Source organism: Silene latifolia, chromosome 8, assembly GCF_048544455.1.
Source record: "Silene latifolia isolate original U9 population chromosome 8, ASM4854445v1, whole genome shotgun sequence".
Classification (NCBI taxonomy): Eukaryota; Viridiplantae; Streptophyta; class Magnoliopsida; order Caryophyllales; family Caryophyllaceae; genus Silene; species Silene latifolia.
Window position 1 is genome coordinate 89,367,009 of NC_133533.1, and position 19,333 is coordinate 89,386,341.

General features: G+C 36.1%; 1 protein-coding gene across 1 annotated transcript; it reads right to left on the reverse strand.

Moving 5' to 3' along the window:
* Nucleotides 1-3,755: 3,755 nt before the first annotated feature.
* LOC141595481 (uncharacterized) lies at nucleotides 3,756-8,980 on the reverse strand. Its single transcript, XM_074415449.1, has 9 exons — nucleotides 8,371-8,980; nucleotides 7,932-8,090; nucleotides 7,536-7,841; nucleotides 6,556-7,310; nucleotides 6,151-6,355; nucleotides 5,734-6,031; nucleotides 4,384-4,444; nucleotides 3,978-4,214; nucleotides 3,756-3,869 (listed from the first exon to the last, which is right to left on the reverse strand). Exons 1-9 carry the CDS (start codon nucleotides 8,978-8,980, stop codon nucleotides 3,756-3,758), a joined length of 2,745 nt encoding a protein of 914 aa, XP_074271550.1.
* Nucleotides 8,981-19,333: the final 10,353 nt, after the last annotated feature.

Genomic DNA, 19,333 nt, shown 5'->3' on the forward strand with positions numbered 1-19,333 from the left:
GTATTAATCCTTGGGAGGGATTCTCTACTTGAATCCTTGTTCATCCATTTAAGGAAGCTCAAGAACAAGTGAGTAAGAGAACTCACTTGTGCCCAAATAATCCGAAATCTTCAATGTAAGATGATGATTTCTTCCTTTATTTTATTATTGTTTGCATGCATAAGATCAACATTTAATTTTATGACTAAATTAAATCATCACATATATGAATATGTATAGTAAAGAGATAATGATTTCTAACACATAGGATGGATTATTTCTATGAAATAACCCTAATATGAATAATCCAAACTATTGACCGTCTTCTCATAATAATCTAAACTTTATTTTAGCTCACAATAAACCAAACTACTACCTCCTTCTTCTCGTAACAAACTAAGTAATCAGCTACCTGTTTAACAAGTTAACTTGCCTCCTTATGTTTTGTGTTTCAGTTAACTAACCCTCTTCCTTTCTTAATTATTTACCCTGTCAATCCCATTAACAAATCACAACCATATCACCAGATTTACTAGCACGACCACAATCAATCAGTGACCTACTAGTCCACTACCACCACCATCAGCTACCCATCTGACCATCAGCTTGGCCAATCACACGCATAACCGGATTTTATGGTTTCTAATGAATAATGAAGGCAGAGATGGTCAAGACTCACATACCAATCCACAAAAGAAATGATATATGCTAACAAATGCTGCATAGCTAGTGTGTCAGGTTTATTTGTACAATGTACTCAATGACAGAAGGATCACAAATTTTACATGAATCAGATTTCTCTAAAAATCTAACCCATTTCATTTGCTGTATAATTAGTCATACCTCTTCTCTAACAAATGAGACCGATCGATCTAATTTAAAACTTCCAAGATGCAATAAAGGAGAAGTAAGTAAGTTATAATTATAATACATACCTTCCCCAAATTTGAAGCATAACAACATTTAGCCATTTATTTCTCAACATCTGCCTAATCTCGACAACTGTCAAAAAGCTCCTTGCGCTACCTTCTTTATACTTATAAACGGACTCATCTATCACCATCTCGATTGTGGCATTTTACGACAAGGAACACAACTTATCGTCTAAAGAACAAAAAAAAACCAAGTTTCCCAACCTCTTCCACGCTTAGAGGTGTAACGTCGTCTTGTTCTTCACCACATAACACCTTATTATTATCTTTTACCATAGCTTTTTCAACGGACTTGGCATTTAAAATAAAAACAAGTTAAGTAGATTAATTAGTATTAATAAATACATATATAAGAAATGATGATACTTACTTGCTTTCGAACTTTATTAGGGGACTCGCCCGTGTTTTTGGACGTGTTCTTGGAGTTTTCTTTTCTCTTGGGCTTTCGAGTTTTAGAATTGACCATAATAACAAGTAAAAAAACAACATGGCCCACAGTACGCAATACATTCATGCATCAACTTGGCTAATGCTCTACGTCAACCTATTACTAATATAATAAGCTATAAAGTATAAGGTAGACTGCCTCTGCCCTTCATACTTTACTCTTATTTTAAAGTAGTTTTTATGCATTAATCGGTTTCAGGTGATTGATTAGGTGTCACTAATAGAAGTAATGCTGGATCAACTGTAAATTCATTTACAGAGGAGCAGGAAGCTCTGGTTGTAAAACCTTGGAATGGAATGAAAAAGAATTCTTCTCAACTTGCCCTTAAATTCTTCTTACGGTTTAACAACTAGATTAGATCAAATTATAAATTAAAATTAGTTTTGGACGAAGTTAAGTTGAAATTATTGGTAAAAGAAGTAGGGGATGTTGAATCGGGAAGAAGAATAACAGGTAATATGAGCAGTACCAATGAGAAAAACACTTTCATTTTTTCATTCTAAATTCACTATATGAGTATAAGAGCAGCGCGCAACAAACACTAATGCTATACTAATATCAGACACTAGTTATATGTTTAAGAGAAGAAAGTAAGAGCAAATTTTGTGTACTTACCTCGTTTTCTTCTAATAAAATCAATGATTTGGGTCATTGAGCAAAGCTACCCTGTGCATCACCAACCATTAAGAATCCAATCCGCGGCAACGGAAGTGCTACATCCCCGTGTATGACTTTGTCGATGCAAACATGAGCATTCTCCATGGGTAATGGTTTTTTGTGTACCATTTTACCCTCTACCCATGGGAAAACCATTCCTTCAGCAACAATGGTGAACTCCTCGTTCACATGTACCGCAAGCCGACAACGAACAGATTCCTATGATCATTAACATGATCATTCATTCTTGTACAAGAAAATGGAATTTGGATGCAATAATAAGGTGAAAAACAAAGACAAGCAACTACTTCCGCCACAAACAACAACATCAAGAAGCCTAACTAGGAGGTTTCTTTATCGTCATGACATAGCTTTTACATACTAAAAGCTTTCACATTGTACATTGAAATACAATAAATTCAATGAAAAAAATTGGTAAATAAATATATTGTTGATATTACCTTTAATTCAACAAAAGGGTCAATTTGATGAGTAGAAATTTGATGAGTAGAATGACAGTTATTATGATCTCGTCGATGCATTGATGGATCTTTAAATGACCCCCCATTATTAACATCTATATGAGACGTTTTTCCCATCAATTCTGCCCATTTCTTCTCCATCATCATGTTCATTTCATCCATGATTTCTCTCTTAAACTCCTGCTTTGCTTCCCTCTTTATCTTCTCAATAAGCAATTCAACGTCATCTTCAGAATATTTCTTTTCGTTAGTACTTCAGCTTGCCCGTTTTCCAAAATATTTCTGGAGACCAACAAAACCTCCGACACCTCTTGTTCTGCCATTGTGTTCCAGCTTTCCTAATGCTTTGGTCAATGCATCTTCGAGTCTTGTAGGAACAAACTCTCCTGTTTTCTTCTTTTCCTTCCAATGTTTCTAAAAATATAGTTTAAAAAGTTAATGACTGTGAAATTTAATTAAATATAAGCTTTAATAAGAAATTAAATTAACAGCCTATGCAAAGTGTTCCTACTAACACGATATGAATAAGCTGTGAATAAGGTGTTCAAAGCTAAATTACTACTATATCAAAGAACGAAATCAACCAAACCAGCAGAAGGTGAAGATCAATTAAAAATGTATGAGTTGCAGCAACCATATTAAAAAAGAAGCATCAGGTCCAACAAGCATTAAATGGCTACACAGTACACAGTGAGGTGCTTATTTCAATCAATACTTATTCATCATTCTGACATTTATACTAAATTAATGAATACTAAAGTTTACTTACGTATTCTTCTATTACGTTGAGTGTTTGAGGTAGAGGAGCATTAGATGATGAGGTATTTGCTTTAATCCATAAATAACCCCGATCATTGATGCATTTAGTTATTGAACTAACCGCTTCTTTGACAAGAGGGGGATCAGCATTATCATTAGCCAATTTCTTTTGCCTAAGTTCCTGCACAAGTTCTTCTTTGTACCATTTTTCTCTCTTTGCGACATATCCAGATCTTCCCAAAAAATGTGGATGCTTATTATGTCTTTGGGACGCCTGAGCCTTTGCACTTTTTTCCTACAATTTGGTCACATATAATTTTGCATCACAATACAAATTACTTTTTTTTAAACACTAAATAAATTTAATATTACATTAATCAATACTCACCAAGAAGCTCTTATCCCTGCGTTTCTTTTTAAATTTTTCCCAAACATCTGCCGTAATTTGATCATATTTACCAACAGGAGTATCGCCGGCTACTTTTCCATCCTTAAGTTTCATGGTCTTGGTAATGGAAGTGCGTGTAATGTACACCTGAATTCTCTGAATGCTTTTGACATCATCTTTACAACATACTTTTTATTCGTGTCATCTTTAATCTTCCAGGTGATCTACACAAGAAAAATAAAAACAATATCCAACTGATAATATATTTCATACAAAACTCAGTAAGACAAAAACAAAACATTCAAATTATCAAATTTATTTGTTTTTTATACCTTTATTTCTTTCCAAAGTGTTTCTTTTTCACCCAATGGCACCTTTCTCCAATCATTGTATGTGATCTTGATATTTTTAACTAAAAGTCCCAAGTCAATGACAAATTTCGCATGGTATTCTCCCACTGGCTGACCATACTCATTAAAATTAATACTTAGGTTTCCTGGATTTTCTTCTTTAGAGTTCTTTCCAGTTGTCACGTCTCTCGTTTTTTGCTCTGGACCAAAGTCATTGACCTAATTTTCACTCATCTCATTTTCACTCATCTCGAACACCTGAAATAAATAGAAATTTATTAATAAACATAAAGTGGACACCATGGTTATTTTGTCCATGGCTTTTCAGTTTTTAAATGCACAATTGTCTATAGTCTATGCTGTTAGAGACAGCCAAGATAAAAGATACAGGAGATGATAAAGTGGACATGCAGCTTAAACTCCTGGCTTGCTTACTGATAATCTGAAAACTATATAGTTGAAGAGATTAGTGTTAGAGCATATACAACAGTGAAAACTAATTTAGGGATTTTTGATAAGATAATTGAATGATGAACATAAATTATTTGTTGATACAATAATTGTTATTTGCTACACTAAACCACCTCTTTAAAGGTAATTTGATTTGTATTAGGTTCTTTGTTTGCATCTATTTTATATTATGTCTTTTTTTGTAATATTAGAAATGAGATTTATTGTCAGAATGGGACAGATACAAAGTTTAATTGAACAATGGTAAGTAACTATATGAAGCTATAACTCTTGCAGTCAGTCGAGTACTTAAGGCTTAGTAACATTTCTTAATTTTCAATTTACGAGAATGGGTTCAAAGAACGCATGTATAATGCAAAAACATCATACTGATTAAGACTGATTAAGTGCTGGGATATCACATGCTCAAGTCCTAGGATTCCTACGAGGATGGATGCAAATGTAGTATGAGGAAGGTATAGTGAGGCCAAAATGCTATTTAGATGTATAGAGGTCAAAGGGAGCGTTTAATTCTCTGCTTATGAGTATATTTTCTCTGATTTTGACCAACTAATTTTCAATTGATGTGAAATTGGTCAGTAGTATTTTACTCTAGCTTGTAGATTTCACAGTTTTATTATTTCAAGAAACTAAAGTTACAGATCATAAAACTCTTAACAAATGTAGCATCAAACAGGTTTGTACTGTAATCTGTACATAGATATTGTAATCTGTACATTTTTTTGTATTGATCATTTCACTGGCAAAGAACATCCTTGAAACCGTTAGAAATAGAATTAAAAGCAAAATTATTTATCCTATCAGTTCGAAACATCAAAATTGGCTGTGTAGATTGGATAATTAGAACTTTTTGAATGGTGATTTTCCAAGGTTACAAATTGTACAGTTCATTTGGTTGCTCTTCGTGATTATTTATATATGGGGCTGATAAAATGGATTAGTTGATAAACAAAAAATTATTTCATAAAATGGAGGAACGTTTTCAACTAATGCAACAACTTAGTTGCCACAATAACATAACTCCCCGTCCTAAGCAATTAACATAAACTTAACGTTTTGAAAGAGTAAGGTCACGATAGGAGCAAATAAGAGAACACAGGGGTATAATTGGAGATATAAAAAAGGAGGGGTACAAGTGATAAAAGTCGAAAATACAAGGGTACATATGAGAAAAACCCTTTATTTTATTATGTTGTTCAAGCTATTTATTTATGAAATGAATATATGATCTTTTAAAAAGAAAAACAACTATTTCGGGTTATCAAACCATATTCCCTCGTCATGATCTTCATGCAAATAAGTTTCATCACGTATTACTCGCAAATTTTGGTAGTTTGTAGAAATAGGAGAAGGTTCATCAAGTTGGTCGTACTCTTCTTCATCAACAACACCATCCACTCCGAGAATGCGCCTTTTACCATAAAGGATAACTGAACGGTTATTTTCCAAAGGATCTTTCATAAAGAAAACTTGTTTCTCTTGAGATGCAAGTATAAAAGGATCATAAATATGGCCAATAACATTGACATCAGCCAACATAAATCCCATTTCATCAACCTTGATGCCTTTCTCTCAGTCAGCTCATTTACATTGAAATAAGGGCACAGAAAAATCCACATAATCAAGCTCCCATATATCAAAGATTACCCGTAATACAATCGTGTTATATCCACTGGTTGCTTACCCCTTCCAACATATTCTACTGATGATGCAACAACTGTAACTCCGCTATTCTGCATTGTACTTTTCTGATCTTGTTGACTTGTGTAAAAGCAGAATCCATTGATATCATATCCTTCATAAGAAGAGATGTTAGCCTTTGGTCCATTTGCTAACCATCTTAAATTGTCACTACTCTTGTTTGATATCTTTGATAACTCTGTCATTACCTTTTCTTTAAACCACGGTGCAAAAGATCGATTGTGTTCACTTATTAACCAAACTTCACGTTTATTTGGATATTGTCTTTTCAATATGGCAAAGTGGTTCTCTAAATATGGATGAACCTCCGTCATGTGTTTAAAAACATGCATATGAGCCTTGTCAAATAAAGCACGATCAACGGTAATGACCTTTTTTCCCAAAGTACCCCTCCTTCAAGCCATCCTTCATGTCGAGATGTAGGAAGTCCAAGAGGTTGCATATTATTGAAATAGCCTTTGCAAAATCTGAGTGTCTCAGAAGAAACCGTTGCTTCAATAATACTGCCTTCAGGACGATATGGATTCTTCATTCGTCTCTTATAAGTTCCCATCTCTCGCTCCATCGCCCACATGCTACTCTGAAATAACGATCCACAAAGTTTTATCTCTCGCACCAGGTGAACAATTAAGTGAACCATAATGTCAAAGAAACTAATTGGAAAGTACATTTGAAGCTCACAAAGTGTCACAACAACATCGACTTGTAAATCATCCAAAGAATCTGGATTAATGTCTTTCGCGTTTATTGCATTAAAGAATTTACAAAGCTTTGTGATGAATTGTCTGACATGCTTAGGCAAAATAGATCGAATAACTATAGGCAGTAGCTGGGTTAATAAAATATGGCAATCATGAGATTTCAATCCCACTAACTTCAAATCCTTCATTGAAACAAGGCTACTTATATTGGAGGAATATCCATGTGGCACCTTCACTCCCTTTAAAGATTCACAGAGCACCTTCTTCTCAATTTTGGACAAAGTTGTGCAAGTTGGGGGTAAGTAGGTACGCTTCCCCTTCTGAATTGGATTTACCTTGGAACGACCCCTACCAACTATGTCATGTCTCGCTTTTACACCATCTTTAGTTTTATTAGGCATAATCAATAAAGTGCCAATAATACTATCAAACACGTTCTTTTCTACATGCATGTCGTCAATACAATGTCTAACTGACAAATGCTCTCAATAAGGTAGGTCCCAAAATATGGACCTCTTTGTGTGATATATACAGTTTGGTGGAGGTTTGTTTGGTTTTCTAAACTCTGTAGTAATGTTTTTAACCCGTGCGTGATACTTTTTTCCACTTAGAACTAAAGGGGCTGATCGGTGTTTCGTTTTGCCATAGAATACCTTCTTCCTCTTACGATAATGATGGCTCGGGTCAAGCTCTCGACGATGACACATGTACACAAATTTCCCAGAATGCTCCAACCATTCGGCCTCTGTGTCATCACCATATACAGGAAACCCCTTATCGGTCTTCAGCCTATAACCCGAGAGGTTACCATACGCAGGGAAGTCATTGATAGTGCAGTACAACATAGCACGCATTTGAAATTTTGAACCGCTAGCTGCATCAAACACCTCCACTCCAACATTCCACAACATTTTCAAATTCTCTATCAGTGGCTCTAGAAACACGTCAGTGTCATTACCCGGTTGTTTAGGACCTGATATTAACATGGTCAATAAAATGTATTTGCTCTTTGTCGTAAGACAAGGAGGGAGATTGTAAACTATCAACATTATTGGCCAAGTACTGTGTTGGGTACTTTGAGTTCCGAAAGGATTAATCCCGTCCGTGCAAAGCCCTAATCTTAAATTTCTAGGTTCACTACCAAATTCTGGGAAATCTCTATCGATTGTTCTCCACTGAGGAGCATCAACGACATGTCGTAACTTGCCATCTTTCTTCCTCCCTTTACCATAACATATATTCTACATCTTTCGCATTTGCAAACAAACGCTTAAACCATGGTATTATTGATAAATACCATAAGGTCTTGGCCGGACCCCCTTTTTTATGACCTTCTTTAAGCTTATACCTTGACTTCTTGCATCGTGGGCACTCATCTAAGTCGATGTAGTCTTTACGGTACAAAATGCAGTCATTCTGGCACGCATGAATTTTTTGGTAATTCGTAGCGAGGGGACAGAGCACTTTATTACATCGATAAGTGTTAGTGGGAAGCTCATTACCTTCCGGCAACATATCGGTCAAGAGTTTTAATAAAGCAGTAAAACTCTTATCGCTCCACCCGTTCCCAGCTTTTAGAGTGTACAACTTCAACACCGCTAATAGACGGGTAAATTTAGAGCAACTAGGAAATAACGGCTTCTTTGAATCACTAACCAGCATTTGAAAAATATCCGGACAATCATCAAAATATTTTTCAAGATCATCCATCATCTGATCAACATTATCAGCCTCTATATTACATTCCTTATCATTACTATGCTCATTAACCTCATCGTTATTATAATCCTCTCCAATTACCTCAAAATCAACCATAATATTATCAACTTGTTTCTCAACATTTACGGCGGTAGGACAATTAGGAATATCAATCTCTTTCTCTCCGTGCCATATCCACACAGTATAATTTGGTTTAAAGCCCTTTAATATCAAATGTTCTCGCATTTCACTTGCAGAATTCACCTTCTTTCGATTCTTACATACGCTACACGGGCACATTAGTTGTTCATCATCCCCGTGTCGTTTTTTAGGTTCAACAGCTTGGATAATAAATTCACCGAGCCTTTTAAGATACTCAAAATCACGCGTTCCATACAGACAACCTCGATCCATGCTATAATTAATTCAAACATATATATTGTGAAATTACTAACAATTATTTAATAGTGTAGGAGTTTCTTAATATTATTTCAAAAACTAGGGTTTCGTAATTTCTGGGCAGATTTTCAATAGAGAATATAACGGTAGAAAATCAATATATTTGATTAGGGTTATAATCGGTATTATATTATAAAATTAAATCTTTTCCCTTTAAATATATGGGTACTCCCTTTCATTTTTCTAGGCTAACCAGGTATATGTTCCAATAACTTATGTCAAGGATCAGAGGTAATCTTGGGTATTGGACTAGTCAACATCTCTCCTATGCGGGTAAAGTTCAACTATTATTGTTATAACTATGATTCCATTTGGATATGCTGGTCCAAGGAATACATTTTTCATGATAGGTCTTGTTGGGAACTTGAGGCTGATGTTGTTACTTCTCCTATCTGGCATCAGATTCTGAACATTAGAAATGAGTTTGTGGCGAGAGTGGACATCAAGAAGATAGCCAAAGGTTTCTTTCAGACATGGCATCATCATGGCAGACTACCTTTGAAGGAGGTGTATGGTATTTTTCATGGCACAAGTCCAGTTTTAAAATGGATGGCGCCACTGTTAGAAGGAGTTGTCATTCCCAAACATACTTTCATTGCTACTCTTGCGGCTCACAAGGCTCTTTCTACTATTGACAATATCTCTAGCAGAGGCATGCCTATGGTGAGTCGTTGTACTCTTTGTTTCAAAGATGTTGAGACTAATACTCATGTGTTCTTTGATTGCCCTTTCTCAAAGGCAATTATGCAGGGGATTCTTCATTGGCAGGAGATCACAAGACAAGTTCTCAGCCTAAAGCATGAGCTCTACAAGCTAGCTTTATACACAAGTAAAAAATGGCGGAAGAAGCTGGCTTGTGTTGCTTTTGCTGCCGGCCGGATTTATAGTATTTGGCAGGAAAGGAACTTTAGAATCTTTGTAGTGGCTCATCGTACAATTGATCAAGTGCTAAATTGGATTAAGTATTGTGTTTGCGTCAAGTTGTATGCTTGGAGTAAGGTAAATTATGAAATGCTTAGCTTACTAGTAGGATGAGGATGTCTAGTGAAATCTCCTAGGGGCCTATTCTTTGTAAGATCTTGTGTTCCTATTTTATTAATGAGAACTCTGACCTCTTCCAAAAAAAAAAAGATCTTTTCAACTCCTTAATTAATTTTCTAATTGAACGGATCACATCTTCTCAGTTTGTTTGTGAAATTTTAAACAAAAACGATTATTTTCGATGAGTCCAAAAAGAGAGAAAATTTGATAGAGTAATAAAATGAATAGAAAAGAAAATGTTATTTGAGATAGTTTTAAAGGGTCTTGCTTTTTCACATACAAATTTTACTCTTTCACATACGTCTTTTACAATTTTATCCTTGTCATTTTATTCATTCACTCATCCAACTGATTTTTCTCTGTGACACCCCCATACTCCAAGTTCCTTACCAGGACCACTCAGGTATAAGAACGTTACCATCTCGGTTTTCCGAGGCAATGATAATCAAAAGACAATAACGAAACATAATTTAAATAGTAATAAAGTTTAAGTCATTACAATTCCAAATACAAACTGATAAAAGGTACAATACATGATTCTCAAAACTGTCAACAACTAAACAACTACAAAAAGTTCGACACAGCGGAAGACTTCTAAAACTGCTACGTGATGACTCATCCCAGCTATCTCATGCGCATCGTCTCATACCTGCTCAATAACTGCTCACCACCCCCGAATGGATCACCACAGTTTTGAAAACATTTAAACGGGGTCAATACTAATTACACAAAAACAAAGCCACAATGGAACAAGTACACATACAGCTCAATCGTCACATCAACCCCAGTCTCCATAATCAACTCCTCATAACTGACTACACACTAAAGTGAGTAGCCCTGCCACAGTACCCATCGCAACAGGTTACTCCTCGCCGCCAGTGGGGGACCGCAGCCGTTCCCACCTAAGCCCCGCTCATCTCCATCGAGCGATAAACCCAAGTCCATTAATGTGCACATCCATTCTGTGGCGGGTTCCACAGAAGGTGAATCATGGGCGTGAAGCCACTCCCGCAAGTGACTCCACTCAGCCAGGGACGCACCCCGAAGAACACAGACAGATAAACAATAACCATAACACCAAAATCAACAGCCGTCTGAATCAATCAACAATATACAATCACAACCGTCTGAATCAATCAACAATCACTAACTACAGCACAATCACCACACATATCATGTAACTAATACTGAGTAGGGAAAACCCTACCTGGAATGCAAACACACAGCAGACGATCTTAGCAGCTGTCTCAAAATCTCTCTTCTACGAATCCTCCTCCTAACACATAATCATACAATTACTAACAACACAATTAATCACAAGAACCCCCAATCCCATAAATTAGGGTTTTAAACAAACTCAACTAATCGTTATAAAAATTATACAAGAATCTTACCCTTGACGCGACGAACTCAACGGTGTAAAGAACGATGAAATCCGACATCTCTAACTTCGGGATTTGCTAATGATGCGATGACAGACAAACTACCTAACTCCTTTTCTCCTCACTTAGGTTTTAGAATAGATACAAGAAACTAAGAAAAGTGACGGACAACCTTTTATACTTATCTCGCATCATTAACAAAACCCGTCAAACTCAGACCGTAAAACTCACTTACTCGATCGAGTAAGTCACTTACTCGATCGAGTGCCCCTTACTCGATCGAGTACCACACATACTCGATCGAGTACCCATCAGGCAGACTACTATTTCGTATAAAAACATACTTACTCGACAGAGTAAGCCCCACTCGATAAAGTACCCAAAGACCTAGAAAATCGTAGTATTACATTCTCTCCCTTCCCTCGTCTCCCTTCATCACCAACACCGCCTCCGTTCACCACCTTTGATCTGTACAATTTTTAATATATATACACTGCCAGGTCCTATTTGTGTAGATCATTGATGATCTTTAATCCAAATAATTATTTAAACCAGTGTTTAACCGTTCCATGCTCGAGGAAAAAAATTGTGCAATGAGTTTTATTTGAAATAATTTATGTTGTTCATGATTTTATGCATACTTATTTTTTATTCACAAAATTTCGGGTGTGTACTACTTACTTTCTTATGAGTAATTGGTAATTTATTGAATAAAATTTGTGTAAAAGAGCACCGAGACCAATTCCCAATTCATTCACGGACAAGTTCTTCAATCCATTAATGGAGCACGGACTATTTCGCAGCAAGGAGCTAACGAAGCCCTTCACAAATTAATATTTTAATTGAAAATTAATTCTGATAAAAAAAATGATTAAATCAACTTAACTCACTAAAACCTAGGGTCATTTGTTAATAAAACGATCTAATTATTTGTTCCGGTATGAAAATAAAAATCCATAATAATTGAAGAATTTGGGAGGGATTTGGGTCGGGTTTAGGAGAAATAAAATTTAGGTTATTTAATTTGGGGAAGGGTAATATTTGGAAACCTTATACCAAAATGTATGTGAAAAAAGTAAAAGTCGTATGTGAAAGAGCAAGTCTGGTTTTAAAATAGGGAAGGAAATATTATTTAAGATTGTCAATTTATATCTCATTATTCATGGTAGTTAGAGTATCCAAATAAGGCCCAATTAAGATGATATTATTTTGGCGGATAAATTAAGAGAATTTATGATGTTGTTAGTATAACTTTGTTCATTCACTCTACTCTTTCCCTTTTCATCCGACATTATGGCTAGGACTAATATGTTAAGAATCCGACATTATTTTTGCAATTTTGCGGAAATGAAAAATTACAAGAATAACAAAAAATGTACTCATTTGATAGAATAAATAAATTGAAAACATGTTAGATCCCGGCCAAAACTATGAAAGAAAAACAAAATCATATACTAAAAAGGAAAAAAGGTTGAAAACTCACCAAAGAAGCCTTGAACTGCCCTAGATACTCACAAGAAAGGCCCGAAAAAAATACAACAATTCACATCAAAAGCTCATTGATTATAATTTCTTTCCTACTCCCTTTGTCCCAATCATTTATTTACTTTTTTTTTATATTTTGTGAGGGGTTTTTAACCAAAGACAAACAAATAATTTCTTTCCTACTCCCTTTATCCCATCATCATCAGTAATTCAGTATCATCATTGCTCTATCCTCCTCTCAACTCTTCAGATTTAAAGCTTTAAATGAAATTATTAATTTATTTATACAAAAACTAAAATCAATTTTTGAAGCCAATCATCGTTATTGATTCAATCGATCTTTTGGGATGTATTTTTGTTTGTGTTGTTGATTTCTGTGTTAATTTTGTTTATGATATCTATCAAAATTTCTGGTTCAAACATGATTATTACCATATTAAAAAAATTGGGTTTATGCTAATTTATTCAAGTATGATTTAGGTTTTATGCTAATTTATTCAAAAATTTGGATTTATGCTAATTTATTCAAATACCATATGCTAATTACGTGTAGTTTAATGTGTGTTAGTTTATTAGTAATGGGATCATTAGTATTCTGCAGTGGTTATGAATTGTGATGATGCTGCAACGTAATTATTTCCTGACATTGCCAAACATCAACGTTCAGGAAAAATCTCCTCTAGAATTAATTCCAAGGGTAATCATCTCCCCATACAAATCTCTCCCTCAATTATTATGTGTACCAGGTAGTGTGTACCAGACAGGCCCTAAAACGTAATGGAACCCATCCTAGATTCATACCCTTCGAATAATTTAACAACCACTATCAACACACTACAACTCGACACAAGATAAGCCCTAAAAACGAGTCATACCAAAACGAACAAGGGGGCAGCAAATACCTGACTTTAAACTCAATATTTTACAAACCTAAAACAAGTAATTCATAATTCAATAATCCAATAATTCATAATTCAGTAACACAATAATACAATAACGATTAAATTGATGATAGTGATAAAGATTTAATGAAGATACTGTAATTGCAATTAAATATGGCCAAACGGTACCTTTGACGTTGTTGCGGTTAAAGAGCGGTGGCCGGAGCTTGTGCGGTGTAGCCGAAAAATAGGGTTGTCGGAGTTGAAATGATTATTGAATTGAGTGGCTGTCGGAGTTAAAATTGGAATTGATTATTGAATTGAGTCGAAGAATAGTCGATGTAAACGAAAACAACAAGTTCTTGGGAACTTGATCAATAGTATGTCGGAGGGCTGCGTGAGGAAAGCAGGTATTCGATTGCCGGAATTAAATTGTGAGGGGATGCAAGGTTTTGGCGGTTGAATTGAAGAAGAGGAAGCAGCATCAGGATTTCGCGGTTGAATAAATCGTGTTGCTGAAGGGTTTTGCCTTTTTTCGGAGGTTTTTGTAACACCCCCTCATACCAAGGCACCTTACCAAGGACTACCCTAGCATGAAAGGCTGTTATCATCTTGGTTGCTCGAGGTTAGTATATCAAAAGAAACAAATCAAAACAACTTTATTAAAGTATAAAGAGTTTAACGATTACATCATCTCAGGCCAACTCAAAATAAAAGTGTAAGGACCTCAATACAACTGAAATCAAAGACAGCTAAACTCGTAACAGCGGAAGCTAGACTCGAAGTGATGACTCCCCATGACTGTCCCATAGCTAAACATCTGCATTACCTGTCATAATCTGCTCACCATCCCCGAATGGATCACCACAGGTTTTACAAAACAACATCACGGGGTCAGTTACTGCAAAATTAAAATAAGGCAAGTGCATAAAGAAACCAGCTGATCATCCACCATCTCCGATCTCCGGAATCACACACCTTAACTGACTACACACCGAGGTGTGAAGCCCTGCCAGATTACCCATCGCAACAGGTAATCCTCGCCGCCTGTGGGGGACCGCAGCCAATCCCCACCTAAACCCCGCTCATTAACGAGCAATATCCCTGTCCCTTAATGTGCACATCCCCTCCCGTGACGGGTTCCACGGAGGGCGAACTAGGGTGTGAAGACACTCCCGCAAGTGACTCCACCACAATCAACACAATCATCACAAAATCCACAATCGTCACAACACCACAGCATCACAGCTGTCACAACACCACAACTTTCACAACACTACAACATCACAATCGTCACCAGATCACCATTACTCTGATGATCAGCAGGTAACAACAATTACAATACCAACACATCTTAAATTAACAAACAGAGACTGAGTAGGGAAACCCTACCTTTTCGTAATCCAAGCACACACAAGCAATCAATTATGATCTGCTGGGTTCTCTTAATTGATGATGACATACCCATTTTAACTTGTGCTTTCTTAGTTTATTATTTCAGGTTTAATCGATCAATTTTCTTATTCTAGTCATTCAAGGATCGTTAATTAATTGCTACCCAAGACATAAAGTCATTTGGTCTTGTATTTGGTCATACTATGTACAAGTTGGAAGAGTAGAATATTTATAAACAGTGACAGTCTGACATACCGTTACCTCTAACGGGTTATGATGTTCTTGACTATCTAGTTTGATCCGTCTCACTTGAAGCAAACTTTTCATTTCAAATGTTTTAAAAAAGGCTCTCTCAGATCAGTTTAGGCTCTATAAAATATTTGAACTGATGGTGTGTTAAAAGGAGTTTGTAAAGACTAGTTCAAAAGATTTCCCTTTTCATGAAACAACTTTTTCTTAACTTTCCATGAACCTTGTTTGGCTCTTTCCTTGTTTATCAATGAATTGTCTTCTTGCTAATGGCATCTCCTCTTTGTTTCTGAAAAGCCACGATTATTTTTAGGCTAAATACAAACTCTCTTTTCTCTCTTTTGCTCCTTAGAAGTAAGCCGTTTTTGTTCTAGTTTGGGAAGGTCAACCTCTTTGTCTCTTAACAAAAGAACTTGACCAAAACCCTAGCTTGCATCCTCTCGTCCCTCTTCTATAAAAGGAGCACCACTCTCACTTTGAAAGCAAGACTTTTCCTGAGAATTTTCTTAAGTTTGCAAAATTAGTTTCAAGTTTAAAATCATTTTTTTTTTACATTTTGCAAAAGCTTTCAAAGTCTTCAAGTGTTACAGTCACAACAACGGTTACTTTAAGTATTGAACTCCTTCAGTTATGAACCGTTTGATCTTGTAAGTTGTCCATATCAATTCTTGTTAAGAATCAGTCCGTGGAAACTTGATCTTTGTAAACGTTCTAAGTAAGAGTGTAAAGTTCTAGGATAGAGTAGTCCTTGAACTTGTGTCGCAAACGGAGTAGGTTGTTGGTGTCGCAACCGGAGTAGGTTGTTGGTCTTTTTATTGTACAGGTTTTTAGTAGTCGGGGTAGATCACTAAAATATTCAATAAAAAGTAGATTGGACGTAGGCTTTTTAGTATTAGCCGAACCAATTCAAAACTCTTGTGTTCTATCTTCATTTACTTTTATTCCGCTGCATTTATTTTATCAAGCTTCTTTATTTGCTTTACTTTGAAGTAACAGTTCTCCATACTGTCACATTCGTTCTGTAGCTTGTACTTCATATGCTAAGAGACGCATAGCAACAGTCAGAACCATTGTTACCCTCACAGTTCAGCAAAGTAGTAACATTTCAATACTCGTTTAATTCGTCAATATTAATCGATGTATTCACAACTTCTCCACATTATCAAACAACTTACTTTAATCCAATAAAGTTTAAGATGAAATTTTAAAATAGTACCTAATTCACCCCCTCCCCCTCTTAGGTACTTGAATCCATAAACTCCAAGATCCCAGTCTTTACCGGTGCGAATTTTGGATGGTGGAAACTCAAAATGGAACAATACATCAAAAGTATCGATTATCAATGTTGGAACATCATCCAAAATGGACCTCTTGTTATTGAGGAAACCGATATATTAAATGGTTTCACCAAAACCAAAGAGGAAAAATATTACAATGAAAATGACTTCAAACTTGCCGAAAAGAACTCCAAAGCAATGTCGATTCTTCAACGTTGTGTTGGTGAGGGGGAAGTTAGTCGAATCTCTGGATGTCCTACGGCAAAATCTATTTGGGACTCTCTTGTACTTGCTTATGAGGGGACCTCCAAAGTTAGAAAACACCGTATTGACCTTCTCATGCAACAATATGAGATGTTTATAATGTCAAAGGACGAGTCCATAAATAGCATTTCTTCACATTTTTCTTGTATTATTAATGAGCTAAAACGTTTAGGAAGGAATTTCGAGTCCGAGGACAACATTCGAAAAATCCTTCGTAGTCTAACCTCAAAATGGCAACCCAAAGTTACCGCCATAGAGGAAGTCAAATATTTGTCAACCCTATCTCTTCATGAACTAATGGGATCACTAATGGCTCACGAGTTTAATCTCGACAAGCATTCTAGTGAGTCCTCAAAGGGAAAGCATCTCGCCCTCACGTCCTCTCCAAGTGATGGAGAAGACTAGGAGGAAGACGAGTTTGCTATGTTCTCAAGGAATCTAGCCGGGTTTGTCAATGGTCAAGGTAATAAAAGGTTCAATAATAATTATTCGAAAAAACGTTTTCCTAAGAAACGACCTAGTTCCACCGTGGGATGCTTTAAGTGTGGTGATAAAACTCACCAAATTAAAGAATGTCCCAAGTGGGATGAAATCAAATCTAAGGAAAAACGAGACAAAGTTAAAAAGGACTACAAACATAGAGTCATGAGTGGTATTTGGGGAATGTCCGACTCCGAGGAAGATGAGGAACTCATCGAGGAGGAACTAGAGGCTAAGATGTGTCTTACAAGTCATCTCAAGGACAAAGTATCAATAACTTCAAAAATCGAACACCTTAGATGCCTCATGGCTAATCCCGATGACTCCGAATCCGATTCCGACAATGAAGTAAATCATCTAAAGGCCAAGGCTAGAACTTACTCCAAAGAGAAAGTATGTAAGCTTCTTGACCAACTCCTTGATAAGTGTCGGTTTCAAAATGATAAACTTCATGTCATGCAAAATGAGATTGAAGAAATTGCTCAAGAGAACTTTAATCTTAAGAATGAATTAAAAGCTACAGACAGCGTCACTGTCACCTCTGGGCTTATGACGAAGTAAAAAGAGTCAACAAACTGAACAAACAATTGACTAAAGAACTAGAGCGTCTTAAGATAACCCCCTCGGACGTCTCTGACCTTGAAAATGTCAACACCACCTTGGTAATGCAAGTCTCCTCACTAACCAAGGAACGTGATGACCTTTTGAAGGACAAAGATGCTCTCGAGAATGAAGTGTATGACCTTGTGGTTGAGATAGTAGACATGAAAGAAACAGTGTCTGAAACTGTTACCTCCCACAAGGACTTAGATGAGTCAAATAAAAATGTCAAATGTTTGATCAATGAAAACGAGCGTCTAAGAGGTGATATAGTCAATCTCTAGAAAGAAATAGGAGTCCTTCACGAAAGGCTTACCTTCCTTCAAAAGGGTATATGCCCGAATGTAGTACTTCTAGATCTAATCCTCACCAAAGATCCGAAGAACTCGTTGATCTAAACAAGCGTCTTGATGAAATGACATCTAAATATGAGGAGTCTAAAGAAAAAATTGGATATCTTGTGTCTAAACTCAATGCTCACACTCATGACTTCATAGTTGAAAAAAGGTCGTTCATAAAAGTTGGGAAAAATGATGAACTTAAAAAGGAAAAAGAAAAGAACTTGCATCTTCTCACCAAAGTCAATGAATTGACTAAAGAACTTGTGAATGCCAAAAATGTTACTGAAAAATAGGAAGGAAGTCAAACCGCGTTAAACTTCCTCACTAGTCAATCCGAGAGATGTGACAAGGTTTCCAGTTTGGGCTTCAAATAGAACAGTCAGACAGACTGACACGTCCAGAAGCCTAAGACCGACTTTAGAATAAGAAAATACGTTGGTCTTCCCGAATATATTATTTACAATTATTGTGGTAAGAACGGTCATATCTTTAATGCTTGCAAGAAAAGATTCAATGACATTAACAAGAACATTAAAGTTGTAAAACAAATATGGATTAGGAAGGACACCGTAAGATATGTTGATCACAAAAGGGGACCCAAGTTTGTTTGGGTTCCTAAACTCAAAATCTAATCTTGTGTAGGGATTGGTGAAAGGCGGCCGCAATTGGTACTTGGATAGTGGATGTTCTCGTCACATGACGGGTGATAGAAGCCAATTCCTCTCACTAAAGGCGTATAATGGTGGCACGGTAAGGTTTGGTGACAACAAAAAGGGTGAAGTAATTGGCATTGGAAAGGTTTATAAGTCACCATCTCTTTGTGTCGACAACGTGTGGCTTGTCAAAGGTTTGAAGCATAATCTCCTTAGCATTTCTCAACTATGTGATAAGGGTAATATTGTCGAATTTAGTG

Coding starts and splice junctions, on each gene's coding strand:
- LOC141595481 (XM_074415449.1), bottom strand. CDS start 8,980: ATGGATCGAGGTTGTCTGTATGGAACGCGTGATTTTGAGTATCTTAAA. Junction 6,356..6,555: donor AAGGATGGCTTGAAGGAGGG/GTACTTTGGGAA, acceptor TTTAAAGAAAAG/GTAATGACAGAGTTATCAAA. Junction 3,870..3,977: donor CACTTTGGAAAGAAATAAAG/GTATAAAAAACA, acceptor TTTCTTGTGTAG/ATCACCTGGAAGATTAAAGA.